We start from the raw sequence: 27280 nt of genomic DNA, 5'->3' as shown, positions 1-27280 counted from the left end.
TAAAATAATTTGACCAGATACACTGGAGGATCTTCTAATTAGCATCACAGGTGTCTTCAAACTGGAAATAAGTCAGTCAGGCCTATTTAAAGGATGAGGTCACTGTGTTATTTGTTGACATGCTGTGTACTTAACATATGGAAGAGGATTAGGGCCAGTGAAGACAGAGAAAAAGGCTGGCAAGATTCTCACTTTATTTGCAGAATTCTCACTTTAAAATGAGAATTCCTGGGTGGAGTTTGCATGTTCTCCCCGTGCCTGCGTGAGTCTTCTCCGGGCACTCTGATTTCCTCCCGCATTCCAAAGACATTCATGGCAGGTTAATTGAGTGCTCCAAATTGTCCCTAGGTGTGCTTGTGAATGTGAGGGGTTGTTCGTCTCTGTGTGCCCTGCGGTTGGCTGGCAACCAGTTGAGGGTGTGTCGCGCCTACTGCCCGAAGCCAGCTGGGATAGGCGCCAGCACCCCCGCGACCCTTGTGAGGAATAAGCGGTCAAGAAAATGGATGGATGATTGGATGGATGTTATTTTTCTGAGAGGCGCACCAACAATTTTGTCCACGTGTGTAAACGCAATTCACAAATCAATTATGTTGTCACCTTTTGGGCCACCGTAGTTCTTGCCCATGTCCGCCAATATGACAGAGAGCCATAACAAGCTCAGAAAAAAACATGACAGCGTCATGCTAGCATACGGTCCTAGTCGTGGGTTCAAATCTTTGCTCAGGATTTCCTGTGTGGATGACTTAGGTTATAGGTGTGCTGTGGCAAATCACCCCATTCAATTCAATTGCTCTATCAAGTAATTTAATTTACAACAAATAATGTATCTGTGATTGTCTACCTATGCTAGTGATGTACAGGAACCATTAAATGCTTTTCCACTAGATAGCATAAGTTACATAATTAATCAGTGCGTCCAGGCCAGAGGATCATGCTTCCGTCTTTATGCGTTTAGCCTCTGGTAATGCTGCACTGCACTGACCTCACACCTCTTTGAGTTTCCGCAAGCCGCCTGAACCAAGGTTGCAGTGCTCAATGAAAAGACTACCAAAAAAAGGGAGAGTGGAGGACAATAATTGTATTTGTATGGTTTTTTTTTCAAAATAGTTTCTACGCAATACTTCTTGACGTCCTCTTCCGAGAACGTAGCGAGGAACAAGGACAAACCGTTTCCGTGCCTTCTCCTTGAGAGCAGATTGCTTCCACACGCTGTCTCCGGGCAGGCTAGTGATGCACGCATATGATGTCGTTGCGAGACGTGGGGCTTCGGCAGGTAGAGCACAGGATGCGGGCGGAGGACGATGGCATCGTGGCGACGGCGTTTGGCGCGGGTGCCGAGTTACTTTGCAGGCAGCCGCGGCACAGCAAGTGGCCGCAGAGCAGCCGGTAAACGGGTGACGGCGGCGTCGAGTACAGGGAGAGCACGCGGGAACAAGATGAGCACGTCCTCTCACCTGGGGAGGACAAAGTGGGGGAAAGTTGGGAAAAAAGATCATGGAAGGTTTTTGTAAAGTTATTGTAAGGAAAGATGATGTTTTATTTATCGTTCCAGTGCCCACCTGCAACACTCGGAGCGGTAGCCTGACGCCGAGTTGGGGCCTCCTCTGATTCAGCGTGGAGAGAGGCAGGCTTTCGCACAGATGACGTAAAGGAGGGTCGTCCCTTTAAGACGGACAAGAGGGCGTCGTCCAGGCTGGCTGACAGATGTTGCTCATGCGAGGTTGGCCCTGAGGACGGCAATTCACAGGAAATAAAGTATAAATTGTTTAATAGTGAAAGGGGAAGTCAACACCCCCCCAAAAAAATTATTGGCAATAATGTGTTCTATGCAGCCCCACTAGTCTAAATTTGGTATTCTGGTTAATATTGTGTTAGTGGAATATGAGTTAAGCAGCAAAATCCAACAGGTTTAATCAATATCAGAAGGCGGCCATTTTGCCACTTGCTGTCGAGTAAAAATGACATCACAGTTGCTCAGGTAACAACCTATCACAGCTCAGCTTCAGAAAACAGGTGAGCTGTGATTGGTCATTGCCTGAGCCTCGAGGAACTGTGATGTCATCTTCACTCGACAGCAAGTGGCAAAATGGCCGTCCCCTGAGATGGATATAAACGGCTGAATTTTGCTGCATAACTCATATTTCACAAATGTAATATTAATCAGAATGTTATGTTTAGACTAGTGACATAATATATTATTGTCAATTAATGTTTAAGGTTGACTTCCCCTTTAAATGTACATATAGCGTAATGGAAAAATGACTTTTCACTGCGGTGCTGGCTCAGATATTACGTGTGAAACTAAACTATCAACCAAATTTGTATAAATTTTGTTTCGTCCAAAAGGAACTTGCATAATTAGTGTTTCAAAGAATTCTATGTATCTTAATATTTTTTTTACGTTTAAGCATTTTCTTGTTTTGTACCAAAATTTTAATGATCGTCCTAATCATGATTTCAACTATTACCAAAATAATCGTGATGAATATTTTCTTCACAATCGAGCAACCCTAACTGCTTTAGTGTGTGAGGTTTTGTTGTTGTTGTTTTTAAAACAAACATATAAAAGTCCTAATTATTTTCCAGTAAGGACATAATGAGAACACAATTGTTTGAGGGCATACTCTCACCTGGAGTTGTGTCACTTCTTGGCCGTTTATCTTGAGGTAGTATTTGTTGCCCAGCTGTTTCTGGTTCACTCAGGTGTCGTTTCTTCCCTCCATTAAGATCTAGTGTTGTATTTTTGTTGCAAATCTTTGAGTCACATGGACCATTTCCATAATCCGACGACTGTGACGATATGTGGTCCTCTATTGTGTCGCTCATTACACAGCTATTTTTGTTTGTCGCCAAAGAGCCGATCAACCTCGAGGGTTTCGGCTTCTCCGCCTCCCCTCGTCTCCCTGTCGTCCCGTCCCTCCTCGCGCCGCCGTTGTGCAGGAGGAAATGGTCGATTCGTCTTTTCAGATGGGGATTTGGGAGCGGCTGGGAGGTGGCGGTGAAGGGGACGCCGGTGAACGGGTCGCTCCCTGGTCTCCCCCACGAGGCTTCCCTCTTCTGGTGCTCCTCCAGGGTGGTGCTGTCCACCGACACGCCGCTTGGAAGCAGCATTGGGAGAGCCATTACTTCCTGGGTTATGGGGTCAAGGAATTCCTCTGGGATTGAATTGAGAGATTGCGTGCTAGAATGAGATGGAAATACGTAACATGGGTGTCAAAGTGCAGTCAAATGATAGTAAAATTAAGTTAAATCAACCTACAACTAATAGATAAATAAATTGTCATTGATATTTTGACTCTTTTTTTTTTTTTTTTTTTTTACCTTTAACTTGAATGTCTTTAAGATGACATATTGTGGAAAATAAATCTTGTATGCAAATAGTTGGGTCTCAAACATGCTATTAAAAAACTTGGGAGCTGCTTTAAATTATTTGAGAAATGCACAATGAGTCCATTAACTTAAAGACAGAACATGTTCAAACATTAACCTAAGTTACCAAACTAAATATGCAGAAATAAGTATAAAGCAAACATACTTACCTTGGAGGTGTGTCCGAGCAAGGCTGCTTTATTTGATTGAAAGCTTGGACAGGTTGACAAAGCGGTCTTTGACTGGCCTTGTGGGCGTGCGCAATCTTCTCTACTTCCTTCGGGGGGCAGCAACGAGCCGGTTGCCCCCACACCGCCAAAGCCTTGAGACCCAGAGCGGACGCGGAGCCGCCGAAGGGCAGCGTCACGCGGAGCTGCGTGACGGAGGTCAAAGAAAGATGGCCTCGGCTCCGCAGCTCCTCTCGCCGACTGTCGTCGGGTTGAGGAGGAGGAGGGGAGTCGAAAGGAGGCCGCGGATGAAACGGAGGACGTGAGAAACTAACTTTAGTTTCTTCCTTGACGTCACAACAGCCCACCAGTTTAAACTCATGCTCAGAACTGCCCAACTGAGTACAAGGCCTTTGCTGAGGCACATCCTGAGTCTTCTCACCCCACGTTTGAGCCCGGAGAGTCGGCTGGTGGCCATTCAACTTACAAGCGTCCTCTTGCTTCTCACTCTTCCGATCCTGGCCAAAATTCCGAGGAGGTAGCGGATCAGAGTTGGTGCTGATTTCCAGTCTCTTGGTGCACTGACCTCGGTCCATTCCCCAGGGCCACAGCTCCACATCCACTCGGCACAGCTCCACCTGGAAGTCGAACCTTAACGTCACCTGTTGAACGAGGTTAACAATGTTGTTAACAATGAGGACTGGAAAATTGTGTGGAACCAAGTTGGAAAACTTGAGTTGTACTTGGTGGGGAGGTATCGCAGTACATTTTTTTTTTTAGTACTAGTTAAGAATGTTAAAATTTTGTGTGCCTGTACACTTAAGAAATATTTCATGATGGCAACAGTCTGATCCCAGAAGGGATTATTGACATTTCAAGACAGTGCTAATTAAAACAATTTAGCTATAAAGTACTTAAAAATGGGCACACATATTATAAAAATGACATTTTCAACCATTAGAACCAACCACCAGCAAAACACTACTAAGAGCAACATCTCACCTGCACAGGAGGACGCAAAAAGTACTCCAGCTTGAAGCCCCGCCTTCGTAGAGCAGGATCCGCTGATATAAGGTTTGTGACATCGTACCCATCTGCACACAACTGCAATTAGACATGAAAGAAACATCCAGAAATTGTAACACAATAACAGCAAACCAATGGTTATTACGACTACATTTTAGTAAACAATGCTTCTCTGGAGATAAAATAGTTTGTTTGGACTAACTTCAACTTTATATGAAGTTGCACATGGCAATCCACGTGCCTGTTGCCTAAAGAAAAACTACTTGGTCAGACAAGGATGCTATGCATTCAATTCAAATGATCCAAGTCCCTCGAATTTGAGAACATCCAAGGATGAGGTGACAAATTCACTGTGGAAATAAATTTAAGCAGAATCTTTCAGAGTGCATAGACAATACAGCTATTCTTATATGACAAAACAGAGGGAGAAGGGCATAAGGCCAATGATGATTCATTCAGTCTCCCACACACTGATGTGACCCTCAGGGTCTTTATTTTCAAACTTTTTGTCCTCCACCCTGTGCTTCGTTTCTTTTCCCCAAGTCTACCAAGATTACTCTAGCCTTACAGAGAACACACTGTACTGGATAAAGGAGGGGAAACAACTAAAATGTAGTCAAGTGAGTCTACTCAAGAGTCTGTGTTTTAGATGAAGGAAGAATTGTGACACTACTTTACATATTAGAGGCATAATCACAATTGTTGGTAAAAAAATGGCTGTGACTATCAAACCTTTGTTTTGAAAAGGAACTATCAGTACTGTATTCTCCACAAAAAAATGACATCCACTCTAATTAGATGTTGTGCCTCCATTAATCAACAGGTTTTTCATAGCATCTTTGTATCTTACTACATGAAAATTCAATCTTACAACTGTATCCCTGTTCATTGTCCTCAGCCTCAACCTTATCATTTGTAGGATGGAGCTTTTGAACTGCTGAACCACAAATTCAGATATTGTGCCTATTACACAGGTTATTGCTCTACGTGGGCCCCTTCTAACTAAAACCAAACATTTAAAATGAATACGCTGAATACCTTGTTGCAACTTATGTTTGTGTTGAAGTGTGGCAGGCAAAGGTTGACGACCATGTCCTCCAACCTTAGAGGAATAATACACATGCATACAATAGACATTCAATTTCAGAGACTCGGGTCAAGAAAGGAGCAGCTCAAGTTCAACATAAAGACGCACACAAATGACCGTTGACTCACCTTTCATGGACACATGTCAAGGTAAAAGCCTCCACAAGGACGTTAATTACGGAGCGATATAGTTCACAAAAGTCTCGTTTATATGTGAAGGTAACTTACGCCAACAATATAACAATAACATCAACGTGTTAAAAGACTACACGCGATGGATCGCAAACAATGTTCACTTAACAGGGTGAAGCATTTAAAAATGAAAATGATATGTTTTAGTTTATGGTTTAATTTACCAAAACACTGCAAGCTAGCTTGACGGCTACTAAATACGGAAAGCGAGAAGGAGGCAATTACAAACGCGAAATACGTCTTATTAGCGGTGATGCGAGGTGAACTAAAGTTTTACCACTAAACGGAAAAATTTAAAGACTTGATAAGATTTGCTTTTAAAGAGTGCGGAATTTTTATATTTTAAAAGCTGTCATTTACATACGAACTGTTAGTCTCTTTCATAGCTCCTAAATAGCATAAATGCTAACAGCTACGGAATCCTATAAGGTCCAAATAGCACCAACTGTTTTCGAGACAGTGAACAGAATAGAATGTGAAAAATTCCGGTAGTTTTTACGTGCCTGCAAATTTACCCATGTATGACTCCAAGTTATAATAAATTGGAGAAATACAGTTTCAAGCTACTTCAGAAAAATTTTCATTATTACATTTTCTCAATTGAAAAATAAAAACAAATCACACTATAAATGAATGAAATGTTCAACAAGAATACATGAATTATTCACGTTTATTCAGTCAGCTGATCTTAACAAAGATGTGGTTTTAATAAATCCAAAACAATACTAATAACATAACTGTAAACAATAAACCTGAAACATGTAAAAAAAAAAAAAAGATAACATTTTACTCTCTAAACAATGCAATACTGTAACTACATTTATCACCTACATCAAAAGGAGCATCTTTTTTCTTCTTTTTTTGGCAAGGTTGCTATGGTTACACCTCCATATGATAGGCCAATAGGCTATCTACACAGCTAAAAAAAAAAAAAAAAAAAAAAATACATAAAGGAAAACTCAATGGCACATTTTCTTTGTCATTTTACCATATTTATAATAACAATAATAAAGATGATAGCACTATGTGATACCCTAGCGATACGTTAATATTTTTGAGCAACATTTTTGTATGTTGGCATGTAAACCACATATAAAAGCCATGGTATTCACACTGGATTCTAATGTACATGTCAAGTGGACATGATGTAGTGCAGTTAGGCTGAATGCTCCCACTGTTCAGTCTAAATAACTATGCAGTTAAACAGATGCACAAAGTCTAACACCTGCTTCCCTTCATGTCCATTTTAATATAATTAACAAAAATCAATTAATTCTTTCTTAATATAGATTTACTTGCAGTATTGCCACTAGTCCCTCTATCATCAGCCTTTATAAACTGACGCGCACACACACATTCCCTCATTCATATACATGTACAATCTATAACTATAAGTATTTCTTGTATATCATACATTCTCTCTATATATATTTTTTTAACTTTGGGATTTATTTCCTGACATTGAGCAAAATTTGATAGTGTGCTTCCATTCATTTGTTTCCACTGTTTTACAGATTGGAGGAAAGAAAGTCATATCGGAGCACCATTATGGATTAACACTGACCTCTAGGGTTCATTTTTAGTCACCGCAGGTGAAGGTAAACTCTTTAAACTCCTCATAATATTTGGATTGGGTTGATTATCAGCTAAACATATATTTAATTTATTAATAATATTATGATTTCAGAAAATATAAGCTCTGTTGTAATTGAGGATATGTTTGACTCATGCATGTTGGACATTGTGCATGAAATGAAAACCGACTTCAATGGAAAAAGTTCAGTGTGATGTCGCCTAATGTGGAATAAGTGATTGACCTATATAGATATATTATATATATATAATCAAAGCACTGAAAATTGAATTCACACTTGATTTTTTTTTTCATTTTGTTATTTTTATCCCAGCAATACTTATTCTCTTACACATGCTGGAAAAGATGGCGTAAGGCGCTGTCTGGCCAAAAATGCAGATTAACGTCACACACTCTGACCACTAGTTCTACTTGTACGTTATACGACTGACACAGACTTACAATGAATAATAAATATCGTATAATAATAATAATGATGATAATACTCTTGTTGCAATTTCTGACAATATCCCTGATTGTCTTGGTCCTTTTTTTTCTTTCCTGGAACGGGCATAAAATAAACGACCGCTGTGTTAGTGCTGCCACCTAAACATTTTCAGCTTGTTGTCCTGTAGTGTGGCACACTTTTTTTTTTCTGATAATGCAGGAAGTGGTGTGCAACTTGTGAGAAAAAGGCTGCCTAGAAAATGGATATACTTCCCGTTTTAATCACCTGCGTGTACCTTCAAATAGTTTCTGTTTTTATGTATGTGGTCAGCTGAAATGCACTTACAGTACGATGTGATGTGGTGTCGCGTCAGTGTGTTTACTGGGTATTTTTGTTCTTAAATTTCGGTTGACTCTATCCTCTCCAGGCGTGAAGGTCCTGCCCAGGGAGGGGCAAGTTGGTGGAGAGAAGGCGGGCCCTTCTGGTCTTCACAGGGCGGGGACAGGGTGAGGGTGATGGGGCCGGGGAGAGATGGTGGCGGTTGAGGAGAAAGAGCGGAGAGAGATTGCGGAGGCGGGGAACCGGAGGACGAGGACGGGGAGGTGTTGGTGACAGTGGTGGTGGGGACGGTGCACGCGGCGCTGGGTTTGGTTCCCAGCTGGCTCATCCGCTTCTCCAAAGCCTGGTTCTTCTGCAGGGTCTCCACGTAGCTCAGCTGCAACTGGGCCTGGTATTTCAACACCCGCTCCTTCTCGTCCTGCCAGGTGTGTCGCTCCTGGTCGAAGTTGAGGGCCTGGCGCTCGCGCTGCTGCCGCTCCAGGCGCAGGGCGGCCTGCAGCTGCTCCAGCTGTCGGCGCAGCTCTCCCGCCTCATCCCAGTGAGCGTCCTGCTGCCGCTGCTGGGCCTCCTGGCAGAGCTGGGCCTCGTGGCGGAGCTGGGCCTCGTGGCGGAGGTGCGCGTCCTGACGGAGCTGGGCTTCGTGGCGCAGGTGAGCGTCCTGCCGCATCTGCATGTCCTGCTGCGCGTGGGCGTCCTGACGCTGCTGCTGCTGCTGCTGTTGCCACTGCGCTTCCTCGCGTTGCTGCCTCTGAGCCTCCTGCCGCTGGGCTTTGGCTTCGTCACTCTGAAGGCTCAGCAGGGTGTCGGCCGTAGGGGGGAGGGAGCTGGCGGATTGGTCGCCGGGAGTTCGCTGGCAGTGGACGATTCCCCAGGGTGGCAAGAGGCCCGCGGCAGCTAGGTTTGGGCTCATGACAACCTCGGCTCCTCTGCTGACCTCATTCAGGGCTCGTTTTAGACTCAACACCTCCGCCTCGAAAACACCAAGCTTCTCTCGCAGAATGGACACCTGGAGGAAGAAAAAAAATAATCAAGTACATTGTTGTGGTATTGTGTAGGGCAGGGGTGTCAAACTCGCGTTAGCTTAGGGGCCGCATGGAGGAAAATATATTATCAAGTGGGCCGCATCGGAAAAATAACGGTATATAACTTAAAAACAATTGCTGTCATTTATACGCAGATTTTCGTGGACCAGACCTAAATTACGGAGCTCAATTGTAATCATATTGTTCCGAAAAATAACACAAATGCAAATAGAACACAGCAACACTTTGCCGGTATACATTCTGGACGTGTGAAATCGACCTGTTTTGCATATATATTGTTCCCAGAATGCATTGCATGGCGCAGTTAATGATGTTATAAGGACGTTTATCCTTGTCATATCTATTTGTGTTACCAGTAATTGAATTTGTGTCGTATTTAACACATTTATGTTGGTGTATGATTACAAAAAATAATAATAATAATTAAACAAACTGTAGTTAAAGTTGTGTGTAAAATAATGACATCCCGGACGACGATTCCCTGGACAAGTTGCATTGGTCATCTGAGGACTGCTTGTGAAATTACAAAGTTATATGTTTTGATTGTGGCTGGCTGATTAATTAGTTGGACATTACAAATTTTTATTTTTATTTTATTTATTTAATTATTATTATTTTTTTTTTGACTTTACAAAATTATCTCGCTGGCCGGATTAAACCCATTTGCGGGCCTGATCCGGCCCGCGGGCCGTATGTTTGACACCGCTGGTGTAGGGGATCAAACTCGGATTTCAAGTTCAGTTTAGTGACATATTCTGTTTGTGTAAAGAGTTAATGTGTTAATTTGTTTGGCCATGTGTGATTTGATGAGCCTCATGTAAAGGTGGTTTGTTCGTATAATTCAGGGGTCTGCAATCTGCTGCTCTTTAGTCCCTCTTCTTTGGCTCCCTGTGGATCTCTAAAAAAAATTAGAGGAAATTAATATTTTTAAAACTTATTTATTTTATTTTTTAAGATAAAATATTCTTTAAACAAATTAATTATTTACATTTAAAAAAAATAAATATAAAAAAAAAATGCCAGAGCCCAAATTTGTAGGTTGTTCGAAAAAGAGACGAAAGGTAGATGAAAAAGTTTTTTAAAATCCCTAAAAATGTCCAAAAGTGACCATAAAATGTCCAAAAAGATCCGAACAGAGCAGAAATTTATCATATAGTGTGCACAAATTTGCCAAAAAAAAGTGGTAGGGTAGGGTAGGTGTAGTTTCGTTATTTATTTGGCCTGAAATGGCTCTTTTGAAAGTAAGGTTGCTGACCCCTGGTGTAATTTAACAACTTAATATAGTCATTTATGTACCGTGAGTTCATGATTGTGCACATCCTAAAGGCATGTTATTGATCCTCTCATTTTAATTCAAAAATATTTTTTACAATAATATGTGCTTTGCAGCCCTAGTCTAAACACGGTATTCTGATTAATATTGCATTTATGGAATATGAATTATGGGTCGTCCATTTTCTCACTTACTGTTAACTGAAAATGACATCACAGTGCCTAAGGACGAACATAACCTGACCAAACCTAGCAAATTGGTGAACCATGACCGTCGTTACCTGAGCCCGCACTGTGACGTCATTTTCAGTCAACCGCAAGTGGCTGTACAAGGAAAAATGGCTGCCTGAGATGGATAAAAACAGGTGGATTTTTCTGCTTACTTAATATTAACAAACAAGCTTTATTCATCACAATGCTGTGTTTAGACTAGTGGGGCCACAAAAAACATATTATTGTTTAGAAAATTTAAGAGTAGACTTCCTCTTTCACTGACATCACTGACATCACTGACATAATATAGATAAACAAAAATGCTATTTATCATAAAGTTTGTCTAGTTAAAAAAAACAGCTGACAAATAGATTCAGTAAAGATTTTAAGATGCTCTTTCTTAATTAGGATGAACCTCCAGCTATTGCATGACGTGCACGTACGCACATTTGATCTATTTAAGCTTCTTATAAGATCATCCAGCACAAAAGATCAAATTGTTTTGGCTTTGGCTGAATTTTCTTCAATCCCCACTTCGACATGCTCTCTCGTTATTCCTTCCCAGCGTGGATTTTGCGGATTAGAATTTGAGTTGTTTTGGATTTACTGGAAACCTTCTACATCCATCAGTTGCGCTTATTGGAAATGATATTCGTGTTTTGTTGTCTTTTTTTCTTTTTTCGATCACTTCATAGCTGATAAATGTTTTCCTTAAATTTAAGATTAAATTTTTGAGTCAAGCATAGCATGTTTGTTTCCCCTTGCAACTTACTGAGGCGTTTCAAATAATTTGCTCTTGTGGAGCTAAATGTATGCTTGAGTTGCTAAAGTGTTGTTTCCCATCATAATAGAGCAGGAGTGTCCAAACTTTTTCATTTGAGGGCCACATACAGAAAATCAGAAGGATGCAAGGGCCACATAATGTTATGAAGAGAAATAGTGTTTAGTCCTAAAAATTGTACAAATAATTTATTTGTGCTTTTGCCTATTTAGAAAAATGTATAAACCAATTTATTTGTAATATGGCAGTAGGGTTATTATAGTTTTGGAATTTTTGATTTTGGTTTTTATTTTGTTTCGAGTTTTGTTTTTTTTAAAATTTAGTTAGTTTTAATTAGTTTTCAGGGTGGTTCTGTTAGTTTTTGTATTAGTTTTAGTTCTTTAATAAATGCTTAGTTTTAGTTTAGTTAGTTTCAGTTTTTCTTTATGTGTATTACTTGTGCGCAATATTTAAAAAACACCATGGGTGTGTTGTCATTCCGGTTTATATCAAAATAAATCTACTAAAAATCACATTTAAAATCATCTCCAAAGGCTCATGCATTAAATTAATTACCAAAGACTAAAATGAAGGACATTTTTGCTATAATTATAGTTAGTTTTATTTTAGTTAGTTTTGTAAACATAAAATGTAGTTTCAGTTAGTTTTCTTTTTTAAAAAGCATCTTTGTTTTTATTTTATTTTGTTAACAAAATTGTTTTTTGAATTTTAATTTTTTCGTTAGTTTTAGTTAACTAAAATAACCTTTAATAGCACCTGTGTTTTTCAACACCTTCTTTTCTTACTTTGACCATCTCCAATAATTTTTGTTTTTATTTTATTTGAACTGAGTCAAATGCCATTTTTAGCATATGTCGCGGGCCACTAAAAAAAAATGGACGGCGGGCCGCAAATGGCCCCCGGGCCGTCGTTTGGACACCACTGCAATAGAGGAAGTGAAATTGGAACTCGCCTCGGACAGAGTCCTTCTCAAGTCCGCCTCGCATTTCTCCAGCTCCAAACTCTTGGCGCTGTAGGACTCCTTCAGTCCGAGCATGGCCTCCTCCTGCTCCCTCAGCTGGGCGTTGAGCTCCTTGAGCTGGCCCCTCAGGGCCACCATCTCTCCGGCCCGCTGCGTCACCTCAGCTTGACTTTCCCTCAGCTGCTGCTTCAGCAGCGAGATCTCGCCGGCCTTCTGACACACCTGAGACATTAGCGGAGAAAGTGAGTTTGTACAGAATTGACCACGTTCGACTTTGGAGGTTGCACTTAATTTGGCTCAAGTGCTCAGAATGCATCTCACCTCCCACTTGGTCTCCTCCAGACGTGGCAATATGTCAGCCTGCTCCTTCCTGTAGTCCAAACACTTCCTCTCCAGCTCCTCTCGCTGGGCAAGCAGGGCCGCCATCTCCTCTTGGAGTCTTCTCTTGTCTTGGGACAAACGGGTTATCTGGGCCTGCAGGGCGGTCTGCGAGCGCTGTGCGCGCCGCGTGACCTGCAGATAGCAGTTTTGTTGCCATTTGGCAATAAGTGGAGATTTTATGGGTTGCATATCAGTGCTGATGCCTTAAAATGACTAGTTATTAGCACCCAGATCATGCAATTCAGATGTACTGCATAACACACCGAACATGCTTCTCTCTACCGAAATTATTGAAATCAAGCGTGTGCGGTGAGGTCACCTGCTGCAAGCGCGAGGCATAGTTCTGTCTCAGCTCGTCCATCTGTCGCTCCCACACGCGCTGTTTCTCCTCAAACACCTGAATGATGGCGGCCTCACTTTGGTCCAGGTTACGGCGCATGTGCTGCACCTGGTGGTCAGGCAAGGTATTCGAAAATATTATAATACACTGTTAGGCAAGATGGCGGCACGGTAGTCGAGTGGTTAGCACGTCCGCTTCCCAGTTCTGAGGTCTCCGGTTCGAGTCCAGGCTCGGACCTTCCTGGGTGGAGTTTGCATGTTCTCCCCGTGCCCGCGTGGGTCTTCTCCGGGTACTCCGGTCTCCTCCCACATTCCAAAGACATGCATGACAGGTTAATTGGGCGCTCCGAATTGTCCCTAGGTGTGCGTGTGAGTGTGGATGGTTGTTCGTCTCTGTGTGCCCTGCGATTGGTTGGCAACCAGTCCAGGGTGTCCCCTGCCTACTGCCCAGAGCCAGCTGAGATAGGCGCCAGCAGCCCCCGCGACCCTTGTGAGGAATAAGCGGTCAAGAAAATGGATGGATGGATGGATGTTAGGCAAGATGTAGATGAAGACAGTAGATTTCTTAACTTTGTGCATCATTACATTTGTTGGTTTGACAATCTATATGACAGTGTACAGTTAGAAGTATAATGTGACTTCCCCTATACACTAGCTTTGTAACTCATATATTCCTAGTATTTTATTATTGTTGCTGCCATGCTGTGGAGAAGGTCATTAAAACAAAATTTTCACACATTGCTCTATGGCCATTAACTTATTTGCTTCCAAAAACATATAAATACATTCTATTTTAAATATTACCAGCATCCCAAAGACGTATTTACAAGTTTTTTTGTTTTTTGTTTTTTTATGCTAGAGTATACTGTACAGAAAACTTTGATGCAGCCTCTGAACTTAAGAGAAAGCAATAGTAGTTATAACAAAAACGGCCAGCAGGTGGCAGCAAAGTATAAGAGAGTCAACCAGGGCCATGTTGCAACAAGCTGTTTTCCCCACAGTTTTAAACAGATTTGTGAGTAATGATTAAACTTAGCTATATTCTAATTCTAATCGCTTCAAAACGAAAACAGATAGAAATATACTTAGTTTTTCCTAATGAAAGAAGAGTCTTTCATCTTTCTTTCGGTAGGTTCCATGTTTTTAACACAGAAGGGGGCAGCAAAACAGCTGGGAGCGAAGGGGGTTGCTTCAGTGAAAATGGCTGGGAGTGAATGAGTTAATAAGCACGGCCTTATTTAAATAAACATCAATAAGTAAAAAAGTGCCTTTGAGAGACTTGCTGTAATTTGGTAATGGAATTAACCCGCACAAAGCAACACTTGCATATACTGACCTCTTGCTCTTTCTCCCACAAGCGGTCCTCCAGGTCCTGAATGATGTCATCCGAGGAAGGGGAGGGGCGTAACGGTCCCGGTGCGTCACTCATGTGACTCAGCCTCTGATAGGATGAGGAGCTCTTCCCCGATGAAGATCGACCGCTGTCTGATGCACAAAGCCCGTTCTGAAAACAAAATGAAAAAAATGTGTTAAATCATATTGATGTCATGTATTGTATGTAGGAGCGCCTACCTGGTAGCCGGGCTTTTCCATCTTGTCCAAGCCCGCTGCCGCCCCAGCCATGCCCAACCTGTTGATGTGGCTTGTGGAAGCACTTAGCGGCCCCAGTACGGCCGGAGGTCCACAACCAGAGCCCGACCCGGTGTAGGTTGGCAGGCTGGTCAGAGAGTTCCTGCCTGAGTCGGACATACCCCCCTGAACCACCTCATTAGGATTTCCCGCTCCCTCGCCTCTGCTGACCCTCACTGGACTTTCCTGGTCCAGGAGCAGGGCTTCTGGCACCTCTCCTGACTCTCCCCCTCCACCATCCCTGCCTCTCCTGCCACCTCTCCCCTCACAGAATCCTTCGCCCCTCGCCTCGCTTTTGCCCTCGCTCCCAGCCCCACCCGCCTGGCCCACAAGGTTCTGCATGGAGTGGAAACTCTTTGGAACCACCGGTTTGAAGGCAGAGGGACGGACAAGGCCCGAGTCTCTCTGCATTGCCTGGGAAATAGACAATGAAAAGAGGAAATTAAGACACTCGTGAGTGATTACAAAACTACAGCATTCAGCCATTCATTTTCTGTTCCACTGATGCTGCCCAGGCTCAAGTGGAGCCTATCCGTTAAAACCTGATGAACTGTCAAACAGTTGCTCAGGGCTCAAGCGATGACCAATTACAGCTCACTGGTTTTCTGAAGCTGAGCTGTGATTGGTTGGTCCCTTAGCAACTGTGATGTCATTTTCATTTGACAGCAAGTGGCAAAATGTTCGTCAGGTGGAGTGGAACCATCACTTGCCTTCGGGGCCGGTTGGCGTTTTTTCACTTCTCCGCCTGGGAGACCATGTGTAGCTTACGTGATGTAAGCTTGTGTGAGTGAGTGAGGGATTAAAAAAAATAAAATAAAAAATGTCCATCTTTTAATATTGATAAAAACTGCTGGATTTAGCTGCTTATCTTATATTCCAGTTCCACCAATGTCGGGGACGTTACTTTAAAAAAGGAATTAGTTATAGTTACTCATTACTTGCTTAAGTTAATATTTGAATTATTTTATAATAAAACTAACTCATTACCAGGCAAAGTAACTATTTTCACTACTTTTTAAAAAAAAAGTTTTATATTAAGTAATTTGGATTTTTAAATTATTATTATTATTATTATTATTATTATTATTATTATTATTATTATTATTATGCAAAGAATTTAAATTATGTCCAGGCTTTATAGGGTGTTTTCAATTATTTTTTGGAATATTTATGCCACACAAGTGCTTCACTTCATAATGACGTAATAATAATAATAATAATAATAATAATAATAATAATAATAATAATAATAATAATAATAATAATAATAATTCATTACATTTGAAATAGTGATGCATGTTACACTGCCAATTACTACCGCAATCAGAATAATAATAAAACATTTAATTAATAATGGATATATGATGATTTGTGGCACATATGTCATTTTTAGCTAATTTATAGACAGTCCTAAACAGTCCCTCCAGGATTTCGCGGGCATTTTTTATGAATATTGTGGGCTAAAATAATTAACAATATATAAAAGAAATCGCCAGTGCTATGAAATATACAGTGCTTAATGCTAGCATCCCCGCGACCCTTGTGAGGAATAAGCGGTCAAGAAAATGGATGGATGGATGGATAATGCTAGCATGGTCAAAATCATTGCCATAACTGCTACTTCATTTCCTTCTCAAAATCATCAGCTTCCACCTGATTTCTCTGAAAACATACTTTTGTAAACTTTCATTTAAGAGAGTTTGGTGATATATCTTCAGTTTTTAATTCTACACATTAAATTAATTAAAATACAGGTTTAATGATTGATTTACGTCAGAAAACTGCCCAACTCAAGACTTGCACATTCACATAATTCCATTAACGCAATATAAACCAGAATACCGTATTTAGACTAGTGGGGCTGCATAGAACATATTATTATCAAGACTTTTTTTTTTTAATGTTGACTTCCCCTTTAAATTAAGTAAGTTGATTGAGGAGTAAGAGGAGTATCAAGAAGTACCTGCTCCAGTTTTCCTGACACCGCCATGATCTTGGGTGGGTTGTGTCCGGCTGGGTTGTTTTCACCATCGGTTCTGGTCGCTACCATCTCTCTGTGCTGATGCTGCTTCACCCCAACACTGTTCTTCTCGCTCGCTCCTCGGCCCACGACGTTCCCGCAGACATCCAGACCGGCGGCCTGCATCTCTCTCTCCCGTTCCAGCCGCTCCCCTTCCAGCCTCTCTCGTTCCCTCTCCCTCTCTCTTTCCCGTTCTCGCTCCCGCTCCCTTTCGATCTTGTCCCTCTCGATCCTCTCCCTCTCCCTCTCCCGGGCCCTCTCCCGTTCCCTCTCTCGCTCTCGCTCCAGTCGCTCTCTCTCCACCCGTTCCCGCTCTCTCTCCCTGTTCCTCTCCCGCTCCCGCTCCCTGTCCAACCTCTCCCGGTCCCAGTCTCGGTCCCGGTCCCTGTCTCTCCCCCGTTCTCGTTGCCTCTCCCTCTCCCACTCCCTCCTGAGGGCCGCGTTGCCGCACTCCAGCTGGCTGTTGTTGTTGGGCGCCGCCATGGTACATTCCGTGTTGGTGGTGGAGGCCGTTTCAGTGGGCCGGTCGGTACAGGTGGCGGTACCGATGCTAACGCTCCCTCGCTCGTCGCTAGAGGCCGTCCCGTCGGATATAGTTGCGGGGGGGCGGGGCAGACGCTCTGCGCTGCAGCTGCGGTCACCGGGGCAACGGCGTGAGAGAGGCGGAGCGCGGGGCAGCGTGGTCCTCGTGCCTACGGACTTCATGGCAAATTCCTGCTCGCCTGCCACCCCACTGCCAACACTGCCCATAGTGAGGGGGTCAAAGGTCAGGGGTTAGAGGTTAGGAGTCAGGTTTGGGGAGGGTCACAGAAACATTTGGATGCAGTGTGGGTCATCACAACCTAATGCAGGTAGTGGGGGCACACACACTAGAGGAACACAGAGAAATGAGAGGTGTTATACAATATTGTTATTGCATTAATAGGATTAGATTCAGATGAATAAATGGAGAGCAGACAAGATTCATTTGGTGTTGACTGAATCACGTGAAACTGTATCCATACTGGATGATTTCTAATTAGTCAGGCACCATGTTATCTATTATGTGACATTTTATGGAAAACATTTTTATTGCCGTTTTGACACGGGCAGTCTTGCAAACATTTGGAAACGTAGCCACATTCTCACTGATAGCAGCATGCTAGCATGCTAAACTAAGATATACATGAGCCTGTTTTGGCAGGGATTATGTGTCATCTGTAGCATCAGAACAAAAATGTAATTTACTGTGAGTTTTAAATTTGGCAGACCATTCTAATGTATTTGTTCCATGCGGGGCCCACTAGCTTGCTAAGAGATGAATGTGGCCCTTGTTTACCATGACCTAAGTTGCACTACGTGATGTGTCATGTATATAACACTATTAATACATTTAATGAACTGGTATGCTTATAAATTTGACATATCCTGGCAGAAGTTGTTTTTTTGGCAGAGAAGCCTGTATTTCAGTCGAAGGTCCTTTTTTTGTCCTACATTCAGAAAAATTTTCATGTAGTTATGAAATATTTGTTGCTCTACCTGATCGACACTGTTTGTCCCTGAGGGGCAATTCAATGGCATACGAGCAGTATTAACACAGGCATTACTCCAACAAGCATAAAAAAACAAAACAAACAAAAAGACACACTTGGATCATCTTCTCTATTAGAGTTTTAAACACTATCGAGCAGCATTTTCAAATGTGTAAATGTTAGATATATAGCGTGTATATATAGATTAGATGTACATTATTTTTTTTACATCTATGTTGTATAGTATGCAGGACTCCCTTAATAAAAATGTGTGTGGAATTCTACCCTTAACAACATTTAAACCTGTGTATGTTAACATATGTGTGTATTATCAAGCCAAACTTTCAGAAGTGTGTAAAACTTTTGATTTGGGCCATTTGAGAGATTTCAGTTGATGATTTTAAAATGTGTTGTTGTTGAAAACAAGTGGCTTCAGCTGACCACTGTCCACAAATAAATGAAACATTTTTCTGCACGAACCACCATAAAATTGACAATATTTCACAAATTAGGCCATGGGGTATGTAACTATATGGGCACGACTGCATATGTATTAGGGATGTCACGATAACAGCAATATCGTGATATCGCGATATTAAAACTGCCACAATATATCGTAGTCGTCATGTCACGATATTAAAAGCAACACATTTGTTAAAAAGTCGGGTTGATTTCAATTTGTGCAGTTCTACCACCCTCTGGTGGCCAATTTTTGAGTGCAGTTAAATTTTCATGAGCCATGTTTTAGCCCTTCTCTGTTTAAAATCCACGCTAATAGTCATATGAAGGGGAACATAATATGCTTGTGAACCGAGTCAATATGTGGAAGAACTCAATGTGTGCTTACATTAGCAAGTACTGCAATATTAAGTGTTATTAAAGATTGTAGGTTGTTTATATGCATTGCTGTAATGAACAAAAGCATAACATTGTGCATTTTGTTTTTTTTACTATGAGCTATTTTATTTTACATATTGTGATCTTTTTGTATATCGCCAACCTCCCCACAATATCGTGATAATTATCATATCGTGACCTTCATATCATATGTTTGGCTATGGTTACATCCCTAATATGTATCACGCCATGAAGATGTAAAAATCATAAAAAAAGCAGTTTTTCATAAAAAGAGTAAGTGAAACAATATTCCACATTAAATGCATGATTGCCTGCATAATCTAGTTTCACAAAATGGCCATTTTAGTAACTCTTCCTATGAATTATTATTATTATTATTATTATTATTATTATTATTATTATTATCCATCCATCCATTTTCTTGACCGCCTATTCCTCACAAGGGTCGCGGGGGGTGCTGACGCCTATCTCAGCTGGCTCTGGGCAGTAGGCGGGGGACACCCTGGACTGGTTGCCAGCCAATCGCAGATTATTATTATTATTATCATTATTATTAATTCTGTAGTGGTATCCAACTGCATCCTCCCAATATGTGGTTCTTTGTAAACACCTTATTTTCACATGTGAGGGGATGCAGGTGTGCCTTAATGTTATGGGAGCTGAGTGTAAGTCACACATAAACATGTACAGTCCCAAAACAAGTATGAATGTTAGATACAGTACATCGTTACTTCCTCTTGGGTGACTATAGCAGTAGTAGCAGTAGAATGAGTCGTAGTAGTAGTAGTAGTAGTAGCAGTAGTAGTAGTGTGTCTTTTAGGTGCCTCGGTGGCTCTCTCCCCTCCCCTCACGACTCCCCTTCTCTCTCACTCTTTTCTCTGCATCCCTGGGCGGCAAGGGCGGCTTTATAGCAGCATCCGCATCGAGCCCTCATTGCACCGCGCTTCCACGCACTCACTAGGCCCCGTATAGCTGCAGCCCCACGCGTGGAATCATCTCCGCCATCCTAACCCCCTCTCCTCGCATCCGAATCAAATCCGCGAGCCAATTGTTGACATTAGCGGATGTTCGAACGCACCACCTCTTGATTACTATATACAGTATATATTTATATATTTGCTACCCCTCCCCACCTCCAAGCGACTGTGCACAGCAACCGTTTCCGTCGTCACAGGCGATACTCACTATTTTTCGCATGGTGCGGGAAGGCGGACTCCGTGTTGTTGTTCCGCCGTCAGTCCAGCTTCTCGCGGGCCCCGATCATCGTGCGATGCCGCCGCGCGTCGCTGCAGCTCGGGATGCCGTCCTCGACCGCTGTCAGCGTCGGATGCTGATGATGGAGTCGCTCGGTTGATACGCGCATCAGCTGAGAGACACACACCCACCTTTGGACCCGCCCCTCCGGCTGCATGATGCAAACGCCCCCCTTGGCATCAGGCCAGTCGGTGCTCTCCCTCGGGAGAACGGCCTGGATGGATGTGGAGATGGGTGGATGGGGTGGAGGTACAAATTGGCTGCACAAATAATTGGGCAGCGCTACATTAGCTTAGCTTTACCTGCATTAAAAGATGCGAGTGTCCCAATAATGAAGAGTCCAGCAATAAAAAAAAATATTGGAATACTGCACTCTCTTTGTAATCAGTTATCAATAATGACTGGTAATTGGAAACGCCAGCCTATTTAATTTAAATATAGGCCTAATGTTGCAGGAATATAATCAGAATGACGTAATAGCAAATTTGCATAGAAAAATGCTGCATACTCTCTACAGGTGCTTTCTTGTCGTTTGGCCACAAGAGGACGCCATGTTATTTAAAATCCAGCTCTTTTGGGCCCTCAGTCCCTGTCATGTGTTTTTCTGCTCCGTTCAAAGAAAAGTGTAATTAGTAAAAAACTATTGTTCCTGAAGGAATTATTATTATTATTATTATTATTATTATTCTTTTTCTTTGTTATTATTCTTTTCCGCAAACAACCACATTTTTTAGGCACTAAACATGAACGAAAACTCACCAAACTTTACACGCAGATCGGGCCTGGCGAAAAATTTGATATTTTAAAGTCGCCATACATGATAACAGAAAAATGGCTCTGTAGCGCCACCTACATAGGTTTAATTATTATTATTTTTTGACAAATGAAACAAGTGTTACTTTGTAATTTCACTCACTTGTTAGATTTGTTGGGGTTCATTTTAGGATATCGTGACCATACTGCTGCTACGCAATCACTATCATTTCTTGACACAAGCCATATAAATATGTTGTATTAAAAACAAACTGTAACAATAATTTTCTGCCTTTGCCTAGTTTTTAAAATTTGTATTATTATTATTATTATTTTTTACTGTGAGGCAGAAAAATCAACTTTTATTGGAGAGTTTTTTTTTTTTTTTTTCGGTAACTAGTAGTAACTTTAATACCCCTTAAACTTTGCCTTTTTGTCACATGGCCACCAGGGGCAGTAGAATACAGACATACATGGACATATACATGGAGATGGTAAAACAACTCCTCAGCGAGCTATCATGTAATATTAGTTAATTAAAAAAATGTATGCCTGTAGCATTGTTGTCTTTCTACATGTTTTACATCTTTTATGTTCAATTATATGTTGCTTTTATTAACACGGCCACTTAGATGCCATTCATTAGCCACTTTATGTCATTTTCCATTGTGTGTTAGCAATTAGCTGGTGGCATTTAAGGCAAAGATATGTGGTTGTTTTAAATAATGTCTAAAATCTTAGTTTTATGTGTAGTTTGACAATAAACTTGAACTGGGAGTGCTGCTAAACTGCTTGAAGCTTCCTTTTAAGGAAGTAAAAGAAGTACCGTATTTTCACGACTATAAGCAAGCATTATAAGGCGCACCTTCAATGAATGACATATTTTAAAACGTTTTCCATATATAAGGTGCTACAGTAGAGGCTGGGGTTACGTTATGCATCCATTAGATGGTGCTACGCTAAAGGGAATGTCAACAAAACAGTCAGATAAGTCAGTCAAACTTTATTAATAGATTACAAACCAGCTTTCTGAGAACTCCATTCACTCCCAAAATGAATAAACAGCTGTTTTATTATTTTCTCTGAGGTAAAGTATTAGTATTAGCTAGCGATCCAAGATGGCGGGATCTTCTGCGCATGCGCGTCGTGCAGGGTCAACGATAGCGTCTTGACAGCGAGACCTGTTGCAGCTCAATATTGATCCATATATAAGCCGCACTGGATTATAAGGCTCACGGTCAGCTTTTGAAAAAATTGAAGGCTTTTAGGTGCGCCTTATAGTGCGGAAAATACGGTAACTTGAGTTCACTGCCACCATATAGTGCTCGTATCTCAAATTTTTGTTCGGAAGTTAAAGAAAAAATAAATCGGCTAAATGACTGCTTGTTTCGTGAAAAACTCTTAAGTCAAGTCACTTGTCTCTTAAGTGACCATTGTATTGTACTGTAGGCTGACTACCTTGAAGTGGTCAGTTTTGGTGCTAGAGTACAACCTAACTGGTTTGGGTGCACTTGCAAGGACACCTCAGAATGTCAAGTAGTGCCATGTACTTCAAGTCTAACGGCTGACACTTTGCATTTAACATGAAATATTACATTAGTTTACGATGTCAAAACTCCACAAGACTTGAGGTCTTTTCACTCTCAAAAGTAGAGCATGAAATCCCTTCGTGCTGCCTTTTCACGTGGGCCTGTAAAAGTACCGCAGCGCTCGCATTCCTCTCACGAGTAAAAACCTTCCCGTCTTGCACCCTCTCTTTCATTTCAGCTTTGACCATTCAACAAGGTAGAGGTTTGGCGAAATGTCTGGAATTCTTTATGCAAATGGCAGCACTTTGGGACGGTGCATGTGCATCATCACAGGAGCCTCAAAGGGATTCGGACGGGCACTTGCACACCTCGTAAGTATCCAACTCAATACGGGGAAAGAAAACATGAGAAGAGCAAATGTCATGTGTTCTTTCAGGTGTCACGCTATCTCAAACTGGGCTCCGTGCTGCTCCTGGTGGCTCGCTCCAGAGCTTTGCTCCATGAGCTGAAGCAGGAACTGCTGCAAAACCTCAACGGCATCCAGGACATTTCCATTTACTGTACGGTAGCAGATCTGAGTACCAACGAGGGCGTGGAGGACACCGTGGACATGGCGAGACAGCAGAGTCTCAAAGAATTCGATCATGTGCTTCTTGTCAACAATGCTGGTGAGGCTTCCATGGTCAGAGAAGAGCACACTGTATCCCGCCGCACATTTTCTGTAGAGTTTTCTTTCCCGTTGTCTAGTAACTTCAAACATTTAACTATTAAGTGTCATCAATTTGTCTAAATGAAAAATGAACCAATGTATTATTCACCATGTAAAATATATTGAATTTACAATTACCAATCAATTAATGACATGAATTTGGCACATTCGTTCCAGATGCAACTCAATAGTAATGATAACTTTATTTGAAGTAGATATTATATTTTTTAAATTATCTTAAAGTGAATAAAAAATGGAAAGAGTTATGCGGAATTTTGAAAGAAATAAACTACAAAGTAAATGTTTAACTTGATATTCATTTATGACATTTGTTTCAAATTGAAGTAAATGCAAATGAATACAAATGAGACTGTAATAATTATTTCATTTTTAGAACTATGAAATTATATAAGTGAATACATAATTTTTAAACAAATATATATTCAAAATGGCTATTTGTCATGTGCATGGCAAAAACACAAAAACAGTAGCACTGAGTAATGAAGTTCGTACTTAAAGATGACTTGACTTGACTTTGCTCTCTCCCCTTATACAAGGAAAATTAAAGATGTGGGGAAGCGCACTTTTAAGTAACGAAATATTCATATTGAACCAGAAGATCAGGCAATGTACATAAAAAATCAACAATGTATTTGAGTTTGGGAGTGGTAATAGTCTAGTTTGTGCTAAATGAAAGTTTTTTTGTTTTTTTTTAATACAATCTGCAACAATGCAGGTATTCAAACATTCAAGGATTGCAACTTGCAGATATATTGCACAGAGTAAATATTCAAGTGAGCAGATTTACCAAAAGAATATACAGTAATGCACAGTGTGCATGACAGATTGTGAAGTCATTTGTCTAAGTCACATTTTAAATAGTTGTAAACAGGAAATCATGTGAAGGTATGAGCTCTTCCATAATTATATTCCAACCACCGTATTACTAATAATAAATGTGTTGTTATTTTCCCTTCAAAAAGAGAAGAGAAAAAGTCACAAGACAGCCGGTGACCTTTACATCTTTCCATCCAAACGTACAAGACAACTATGACGAAACGAAGCAACCCTAATGCAGTGAATCTTATTGTGAATGTATATCAGCGTGTCAACATGTGATGAAAATCTGTCCAGCTGCTGAAAGCAGCCAATCCTGCAAAGAGCTAACTTTGCCATCCTGAGGCACAAATATAGAAAAACACATATTAAAATTGTAAAACATTTTCCATTTTATGTATTTGATATCTTCCTTTGTTTCTCTCACAGTAAGTTTGAAGTCACTGCTAGAAAAACACAACCATAAGCCAGATTCAGTGTTCTTACTGAGGAAATGAGATTTCAATGCAAACATATTTTGTTTGGATTTTTGCCGCCAGCCTCATTGGGCGACATCTCCCCGTTCGAGAACTTCACCGATCTCCACCGGGTGAATTCCTACCTGGCCCTCAACGTGAGCTCGGTGCTAGCACTGACCGCGGGAGTGTTGCAGGCCTTTCCGCCGCGAGCTGGACTGCGATGGAGCGCGGTCAACTGCTCGTCAACGTTTGCGGTGCAGGCGCTGCCCTCCTGGGTGCTCTACTGCACCGCCAAAGCGGCCAGAGAGATGATGTTCAGGGTGCTGGCAGCCGAGAATCCCAACGTCAAAGTGCTCAACTACTCGCCGGGTATGTGCGTAGTTAAATTTCAGCCAACAAGAACATCTCCTTTCAATGCTGTTCTCTCCAAAGACATTTTGAGATATTTCATCTTCTCATCTTTTAGGGCCAATGGACACAGAAATGCAGGAGAACATTCGGAGGCTGACCGGCATCCAGTATCATCTGCACCCATGCCGGGATTCTGCAGCCAAGCTAATGAGGGTTCTTTTAGACAATGACTTTGTCACGGGTTCGCACCTTGACTTCTTTGAGTTGTGATTTCAACAGCATGCATGTCACCAGTGAGTGAGAGTCGGCAATTTTCTGGCTGTATATGCTTCGTATATGGACAAAATGACGTGTTTTAGCTCACTTCTGCATTGATAAACGAAAAGTAAGGTGGCCCTCAAGGCCCAATAGTGGACATGAGCACTATATGTCTGAATATGACGCTAGCAATCTATGTTTTTACTCGCTAACCTTTGCTAATAATATAAACATAAGTACAGTGTGAAAAGTCTTATGAATACAGACCTTGATTATACCTCTGCATTCAATGCAAAACATTTGTTTAAATTAAAAAAGAATGCAAATCTTGTTACGTTCAAATACTGTATATCTAAACTTTAAACGTTTTTCATAGATTAAATACTAATTTGAGCAAAAAATAAATAAATACAAATCAATTATTGAAATAAAAAAAAATAAAATAAAAAATTGTCCGATTAAGTTCAAGTTTGAAATTTCACCCAAAAATTGAATATCCCTAATTTTTTCTGAGTAGTATAAGTCTGGACTGGCACCAAAAAAATCTGCCCTCACATTTTGGCTTGGTCTTCTCCCTCTCTTGGGGTAAAATAGAGAAAAATACTAATTAACTGATTTACTCCCAAAAATGTATAAATACATTCTGATTTAAATATGGCCACTTCCAAAGACATATTTATACGTTTTTTAAAATTAATTTATTTTTTTTATGCTACAGCATTCAGAAGGCTTTGATACAGCCTCTCAACTGCAGAGAATGCTTGAAACATTTGTACTTATTACAAAAACAGCCAGCGGTTGGCAGCAGAGTATAAGAGATCAACCAGGGCTATATTGCAAAAGGCTGAATAATGATTGTGAATAATGATGAAACTTAGCTATATTCTAATACTAATTGCTGCAAAATGAAAACATAGAAATATAAATTTTTCTCTGATGAAAGAAGAGACTTTTAGCAGATTCCATGTTTTTATAGCAATAGAACACAATATTTTGTGTTGCCTTGCAAAATTCGTCAAAATCCAGTAAAACAGCCAGGAGCGAAGGGGGTTGCTTCAGTGAAATTGGCTGGGAGTGAATGAGTTAAATAGCACAGTATTGGCCCCAAAAGACATCGGCCCACCGGGCATTTGCCCTGTATGCCAGATGGCCAGTCCAGTCCTGGTATAAGTTTAATTCAACATCACTATGGCTCAAACCCCTAGCTTGAGCCTTGTCTTTTTTCCCCCTCCTGTCATGTCTTTCTTTCTCATGATCTCGGGTCGCTGAAAAGCGAGATTCATTCATTCATTCATTCATTCAAAGTAGCAATACATATACAGTACTCTACTAGTGTACATTGTACGAGATAGTATCAGAATGTACATAATTATGTACAATAAAGTATGTAAACAACTTGAATGCTTTGTGGTGTTAATTTGATAACATGGCAACACTCTCCAGAGTGCAGCCTGTTTATTGGTCGGCACAGTCTTCCACGACAATAGTTACTGGCTGCTGGCCTTTGAGTATTAACAGAGCACTAACAAAGTCTGGAGGCAGACTTTTTGGGGGCGGGTCTATAGGATGTGTGTGTCAATCTTCTCGCAGCTGTCCAGCATCACCTCAGATTCCTGACAGACAGAAACAAGTGAGGGACAAAAATAACCCTGTGGAACATGGCACCTACCAACTCATCAGAGCAATGGGGGTCTTCCGGTCTGTTGAGTTGACACATACATACATACACTAACAAAAATATAAATGCTTTACAAAGTGAGAGTGAGTTCAAGAAGAGTTCTGATATGATTTAATTAAGGATATTTAGATGAATGCTTCTGACAGAGATGTCTCATTTGTCAGACAAAAGACCCCCAACCCACGTCCTGTGTGTTGGTGGTCCAGCTCAACAAGTTGCTAGCTATTTTTGTACCTTTTCTATGC

The 27280-nt window shown here is 41.2% G+C and overlaps 3 protein-coding genes across 5 annotated transcripts; 1 reads left to right on the top strand and 2 right to left on the bottom strand.

Moving 5' to 3' along the window:
- Positions 1-1063: 1063 nt before the first annotated feature.
- Positions 1064-6212, bottom strand: ubox5 (U-box domain containing 5). Of its 2 annotated transcripts, none has more exons than XM_077522920.1 (7): positions 5778-6212; positions 5601-5664; positions 4539-4640; positions 3540-4198; positions 2631-3181; positions 1560-1727; positions 1064-1454 (listed from the first exon to the last, which is right to left on the bottom strand). In XM_077522920.1, the coding sequence occupies exons 2-7, from the start codon at positions 5652-5654 to the stop codon at positions 1225-1227; spliced, it is 1764 nt and encodes a 587-aa protein (XP_077379046.1). In that variant the 5' UTR covers positions 5655-5664; positions 5778-6212; the 3' UTR covers positions 1064-1224. The 2 variants fall into 2 exon arrangements, with proteins under 2 accessions (XP_077379046.1, XP_077379047.1); XM_077522921.1 differs by having other exon boundaries at positions 4539-4630.
- A 280-nt stretch (positions 6213-6492) lies between these two features.
- On the bottom strand, positions 6493-20808 carry lzts3b (leucine zipper, putative tumor suppressor family member 3b). Of its 2 annotated transcripts, none has more exons than XM_077522494.1 (8): positions 20394-20808; positions 16783-17708; positions 14763-15233; positions 14527-14694; positions 13171-13299; positions 12792-12983; positions 12462-12692; positions 6493-9206 (listed from the first exon to the last, which is right to left on the bottom strand). In XM_077522494.1, the coding sequence occupies exons 2-8, from the start codon at positions 17587-17589 to the stop codon at positions 8259-8261; spliced, it is 2946 nt and encodes a 981-aa protein (XP_077378620.1). In that variant the 5' UTR covers positions 17590-17708; positions 20394-20808; the 3' UTR covers positions 6493-8258. The 2 variants fall into 2 exon arrangements, with proteins under 2 accessions (XP_077378620.1, XP_077378622.1); XM_077522496.1 differs by having other exon boundaries at positions 16783-17581.
- A 2182-nt stretch (positions 20809-22990) lies between these two features.
- sprb (sepiapterin reductase b) lies at positions 22991-26649 on the top strand. Its single transcript, XM_077522497.1, has 4 exons — positions 22991-23115; positions 23181-23412; positions 24830-25117; positions 25215-26649. The coding sequence occupies exons 1-4, from the start codon at positions 23017-23019 to the stop codon at positions 25367-25369; spliced, it is 774 nt and encodes a 257-aa protein (XP_077378623.1). The 5' UTR covers positions 22991-23016; the 3' UTR covers positions 25370-26649.
- Positions 26650-27280: the final 631 nt, after the last annotated feature.

This window comes from Festucalex cinctus, chromosome 5 (assembly GCF_051991245.1).
Source record: "Festucalex cinctus isolate MCC-2025b chromosome 5, RoL_Fcin_1.0, whole genome shotgun sequence".
Taxonomy (NCBI): domain Eukaryota; kingdom Metazoa; phylum Chordata; class Actinopteri; order Syngnathiformes; family Syngnathidae; genus Festucalex; species Festucalex cinctus.
Note: the sequence above shows the minus strand (reverse complement) of the source record. Positions and strands in the feature narration are given on the sequence as shown.